Raw genomic sequence first — 6,543 nt, 5'->3', positions numbered from 1 at the left:
AAAAAAAAAAAAAAAAAAAAAAAAAAAACGAATTTCGAACAAAAGAATTGAATTTTTAGTCAATAGAAAGAATTTTTAACAATGTAGTTTAACTTTTTAATAAGCATTTAAATTTTCGGCCAAAAAAGATTACTTTTCGACAAAATAGTTGAAATTTGTATCAGAAATATGAATATTAAACTAAAAATGAATTTGCAACAAAATAGTTGAATTCCTACAAAAAAAAGTTTTAGCCAAAACATGAATGTTTAAATTTTCAGTTTATAACAATAACTTTAACTAAAAAGAAACGAATTTTTAGCAACGTAGTTAAATATGCAACTAATAAAATAATGTTTAACAAAGTAATTCAACTTTCAACAAAGCAGTGAAATTTTCAATAAAAAAAGATTAATTCTTAATGAAAAATTGATTGCATTTCAACTAAACACAAACGATTCGCAACCAAAAGTGAAATAGATGAATTTTCAGTTAAGAAATAAATTTGCAACGAAGAAAAATGAAGTTTCAATCAAATAATTAAGTCTTTAACGAATAAAATGAATTTTTATTTAAAAATTATTAATTTTCATCCAAATATAGAATGGTAAAGTTTTCAGCCAAGAACAGTAATATTTAACCATAAATAAACGAATTAAAAAAAAGTTCTATCTTCAACCAGTAAAATGAATTTTTAACATTATTATGTTATATTATATTTATTGATTATTATTCTTATTATTATTCATTTTCAAACTAAAAGGAAGATTTCTTTACAAAAAATGTTTAATTTGAATTTTTAACTAAAAACTATCAATTTTCAACCAAAAACAACAACTTTTAACAAAATAGTTAAATCTTCAACCAATAAAATAGATATTTAACAAAGTAATTTAACTTTGAACAAGCAGTTGAATTTTGCATAAAAAATATTTTTTTAATGAATAATTTAATAGTTGAATTTTCAACGAAAAACAATCAATTTAAAAAAAATGAAATACATAAATTTTTAGTAACAAAAATTGATTTTCAATGAAAAAAAAGAATTTTAAGCAAATAATAAAATTAATTTTTAACAACGTAGAACAACTTTGAACTAAGTACTAAATTCTTCAAACAAAAAATATTAATTCTTCAAGAACAAATTTAATTGTTGAATTTTGTAACTAAAAACTATTAATTTTCAGCTAAAAATGCAATGGTTAAACTTTCAGTTAAGAGCAGTCATTTTTAGCCCTCTCCCAAAAACAAATTTTTAGCAAAATAGTTCAATTTTCGAAAAAAATACTTTTTAAGAAAATCGTTGAAATTTCAAAAAATGTTGAAACAAATCGAATTTTTAATTAAAAGAGAATTATACTGAACCAAAAATATAATAGTTAAATTTTTAATTAAAAATAAACTTTAAAGTAAAAATAGTTAAAAGTTAAATTATTGATCCAGTAAATTTTAATAATTAAATAAATCAATTTTGTTAGCCAATTCTGTTATCAGATTTTAGTAATTCAGTTTGCATCTAAGCGAAAAAACGAGAAAAAGTGCATAAAGGAAAATTTTCTTGAAAACAGGACAAAATAGAGTAATTCTTTTTAAAAAATACTGAAAGAGGAGAATATGGGAAAAGAGTGCGAAGTCTGAAGTTTATAAACTTCATCCTCAGCTTATCAAAAATTCCCTGACTCTTTCAGGTCTTACCTTACATTCCCTGACTTTTCCTGAACTTTAGTAACACTGATTAAATTAATAATTATATCTATAATATTTTATATATTTAATTACAAAAAAAAAATGATTTAAGTGACATAATTTACAATTTTCAGAGGTGGACATCCATATCTCACAGGTTTATCGATAGCCGGAGGAATTTTCTGCTTGGGCGTAGAAGGAGCAATTTTCGGCCCTTTGTTACTCTGCTGCATAATGGTCGCAATTAATTTAAGTCGTCGCTACCTTTACTCGCCTTCTGAAGAGACAATAAAATTCTATCAAGTCTCAGATCCACCAGCTGGAAAGTAACTCACACGAATTGTGAAATATATTTTTTATATTCAATCGCTTTCTTCCAGCCCGAATCAAGTAGATATTTACACGTTGGCTAATCGCAAAATCGAAAGCTGCGAATATTAACAAATTAATTATATTTGGCAAACGAAATGATAATCTGTGATTAACTCATAAGTGCAGTGAAAATTAAACAGTCCAACTGTTTATCTATTACTTCCAGTCCTCAAACTTATCTATTTATAAGAGATTAAAAACTACGCTTTATTTAAATGTGAAAACTACTCGTCCATAAAATGAATCAACTGTGTGATAATATTTATATAATATATAAGGCTAATTTTTCGCTGTTTTTCAGATAATCAAAGATTTGAAGTAATTAATATAATTAATAATAAATTATTGATGCCAAGGGGATTTTATAAAACGCGCAATTTTTCATAGATATAAGATACGACTCTCTTTTTTTCTTATTGATTGCTTCAACTTCAAGATGTCTGCGTGTATATATTTTGTATCATCTTTGGACAAATGCCAAAGAATTTCTAATAAATCAGTGTTACGATGATTTTGTGAGTCTTTTAAATTTAAAAATGCAAAATGAAATTAAGTGAAAAATCATGCTTTCCTGGATTTACGGAATGGTTAGCATTGCCTTTGGGATGTTGTTTGTTTTAATAGGATTTGAAGTGTATTTACATCGAGATTTCTACTTTCCTTCGTGATAGAATTTCTGGTAATACTTCAATTCTTTTTAAATATTTCGGGGTATTTTTAGAGAATTCGTGATATTTTTTTTTTAGATTTCAATAATTTGAAGAGATTTTTTAAGATTTTAGGGTTTTTTAAAAAACTTCTGAGGCATTTTCAAGAGTATTTAATTTGAAATATTTTACGGCATTTTAAAAGAGTTGAAGGAATTATTAATTTCATGATTTTAGAGGAACTTTAAAGAACTTGAAATATTGTAGGATAAAGAATTTTCTAAAATTTCAAACGATATGGATAGATTTTACACGATCTATAAGGCTATTTTCAAAGATTCCGATATCTTTTTTGTAAATTTCAATAATTTGAAGAAATTTTATAAGATTTCAGGGTGTTTTTATAACTTCTGAGGCGATTTCAAGAGTTTTTAATTTGAAATATTTTGTGGACTTTTAAAAGATTCGAAGGAATTATTAATTTCATTAATTTAAAAGAATTTTCAAGGATTTTAAATATTGTAGGAAAAAGACTTTTCTAGAATTTCGGAAGATATGGAACGATTTTGCAGGATCTTTAAGGTTTAATAATATTTTTAAAGATTTCACAGGATTGTAAGAAATTTTCGAGGATTTCAATGATTTTAACGGATTTCAAAGCTTTCAATGTAGTTTTATACATTTTCCAGAATTTCAATAATTATCGTACAATTTCATGGGTTTTTATAATATTTTCAAAGTGGATTTCAAAGAATTTATTCACGAGTAGCGAGGTATTTTGTAGAATTTTAAAAGATTTTTAATATTTTAAGGGATCTTAAAAGATTCCTAGGAATTTTTTATTTATTTCAATAATTTGAAAAGATTTCGAAGCGACTGAAACATTTTAGAATAAAGAATTTTCTAGAATTTTGGAAAATATGGAATGATTTTACAGGACCTATAATGTTTTTTATGGTCTTCCTAGATATCTCACGGGATATCTTCTGGGAATATGACCAGATCTCATAGAATTTCATGAGATTTAACAAAATTTAAATTCAATTGATAAGATGATCAAATGATTTTAAATATTTGAACGATTTTTTTTAATTCCTTGGCATTTTTAAAAGTTTAAAAAAATTTCAAGCGATTTCAAAATATTTTGAAAGAATTTATAATATATTTTAGAGAGAAAAATTACACCGGGAGATTTTCCGTGTATTTCATAATTAACGTATTTTGTAATTATTGAAAGTTCCCGACTAGAAAATATATAATTTTTAAAGTGTTTAGAATCATTAAACTGTAAAGTTTCACAATAATTCTCGCAGTATTCAAAATTCTGCAATTTGGAATAGTGACAATGACAGTGGCTTTTGATTTGACAAAATCACATCTTTTAGTAAAAAAATTTATCCAGTCCTCTTCAATGACACCTGATACTACATGATATGATACTAATTAAATTTTGGAGGTTTTGAATTTATAATTTCACAATATTGTAGTTTCAAATTCAAATAATTAAAATTTAAGGACCATTTCGAAAATAAATATTTAGAAATTTAATATTAAAAGCCTTCATGTCAGTTTTGAATTTCATAATTTTAGATGTCAATATAAAGCAATTTCGAATTTAAAAGCATAAAATTGTATAATTTCAAAAATAGAAATTAGGCAATATTGTCTTGTATTCTTTAGCCTAATTTTTAATTTTCAATGTGCAATCTTGAAATTGTCCGATTTTTAGTTACAGATTTAAAAAAAAAAGTCATTTGAAATTGAAAAATATTTCATATTCTAAACAGAGTTCTGAATTTTTAATTTGTTCCTTTCATAGGTTTTAGTTTTGCAATTAGAACTGAAATGTTTAAGTTTTGGACATTAGCATTAGAAATTTAAAAATTATTAATTTTTAAGCGATTTAAATTTAGTTCAAATAATTGAAATTTTAAAGAGGTATAGTATAAAAAAGTTTTTATATCACAAATTTTTGTTGACAATTTTTTTGTCTTAAATGATGTTCGCGTTCGTAAGTTTGAACGTTCGGGAGTAGAAATTTTTTCATTCTTCAAGTTTCCCATTTAAAATTACTATCTATTTCGAAAGGTTTTTTTAAAGAGTAATTCAATTAATTTTTCACTTTAGAAAAAGTTGTCTAATCAGTTTCAATGTTATCTTGTACTTTTATTATTTAATGGCAATTTAAAATTCTAGAATTTCGGAAGCTTTGCCTTTGAAATATTCGATTTAATTTTCAATATTAAATTGTGAAATTTTAAACGCTTTGAATTCAAATAACTCAAATTAAAAGTTCTCAATATTTAATTATTTAATTTTGAACACTTTTAATTATAAAGAATACAATAACAACTCCTCTGAATTTTAAATGACCCAACTTTACACATTTAAATGTAAAAATATTCCATTTTTAACGTTTTGACATTGTCATATTTTTGCAATTTTAATATGAAATCATGCTAGTTTCGTTATTCTTGAAATTAAATTAAAATTGTTTAATTTTCAGCACTTCGACTTAGAAAATATAAAATTTAACTCCTTTTTCTTAATAAATTGTCCAAATCGTTCTATTTTTTTAAATTTTAGACGCTTGAAATTCGAAATTATTAATTATTGTTTCAAAAATATTATAAACCTCATATTAAAAAATTGGTTCAACCCTTTAACGGCCAAGCCTTGATCCCGTTAAATAAAAATTCTGGAAAAATTTAAGAACAATGTATGGTCGTTTTTTGCAAAAAAAATGTATTATTTTAATTTGCACCATTTTCTCGGTCTGCAATATTGGCCTTTAAAGGTTTAATAATAGATTTTAAAATTTGCATATTTTCATGTTAGTAAATAGAAGTTCAGACAGGAAAGCGCGATCTGCGCGCATGCATTTACTGCTAGTGTGCAATAAAACGCATCTCCGTATTTTCCTTTATTAGGCATAAACATTCTCTTATCTTTCTTATAATATGTTTAAAGTCTATCAATTTCTTGCAAAAACGTTGGCTGATATTTATTGACTTCCGCAATTGATAATATATATGAAAAAGCTGTGGGTTTTAGAAAGAAAGTTAATTTTTTTATAAACCGGGAGGAATTAAAAATATTGGTCGGGAGAACCGGGAGAAAGTTGGGAGAGGAAAATTTTTAAAATAGTGGCCACCCTGGCATTTGAGTTCCAAATTTCTACAAAAGTAAGAGCGTTTCATTTTTAAAGTATCTTAAATTCGATTACAAGGGATTTCCAAGGGTTTTAATACTTTTAAAGGATTTTTCAAATTATTTCCAATTCATTTACATTCTTTTGAATTGTTTTTTAGTCATTAGTCACTGTTTTTTAGAAATGAGTAGAGTTTCAAAGATGGGAAGAGATTTACAAATACTTGTTGCAATTCTTTAAGAATTTACCCCGACTTTTTATTAATTTATCATGAATTCTTCTAAATTCACTCAATACAGCTAAATACCTATATTACCGACGACAGTTTTTCAGTTCACTGAATGTTTTTTTGAACCTAAGAACTTTTTTTGTAAATAAAATATCGAGCTGAAACTTTGGAAAATGTATTAGAGTACAATAAAGTACGTTTAGGTACTGCATTTTGGTAGGAACTTTACTGAAAATTATTTTATCTTTTTTCTGAACCTCAACATTTTTTGAACGTTCGAACTTTTTTTATACATAAAATATCGGTCTCAAACTTTGAGAAATGCAAGAGTCGAAAGAAGACTACGTTTGAATACAAAGCTTAATAATAAAAGATGTAAAAAAAAATTTCAACAATCAATTTCAACGGCATCAGCCGGTAACGATGTACACGAAAATACGAACCCTCTAGAGCCTCGTCTAGTGGCCGCCAGGTTTCGT

The 6,543-nt window shown here is 25.2% G+C and overlaps 1 protein-coding gene across 1 annotated transcript in view; it reads left to right on the top strand.

Moving 5' to 3' along the window:
- LOC117180211 (transmembrane protein 245) overlaps positions 1–2,548 on the top strand; it is a 22,906-nt gene extending 20,358 nt beyond the window's left edge. The window contains exon 8 of the mRNA XM_033372595.1: positions 1,800–2,548. Coding sequence (XP_033228486.1) covers positions 1,800–1,995 — 196 coding nt within the window. The 3' untranslated portion in view covers positions 1,996–2,548. The remainder of the gene's footprint in view (positions 1–1,799) is intronic.
- Positions 2,549–6,543: the final 3,995 nt, after the last annotated feature.

Source organism: Belonocnema kinseyi, chromosome 9, assembly GCF_010883055.1.
Source record: "Belonocnema kinseyi isolate 2016_QV_RU_SX_M_011 chromosome 9, B_treatae_v1, whole genome shotgun sequence".
NCBI lineage: Eukaryota > Metazoa > Arthropoda > Insecta > Hymenoptera > Cynipidae > Belonocnema > Belonocnema kinseyi.
This window is presented reverse-complemented; position numbering and strand designations above follow the sequence as displayed.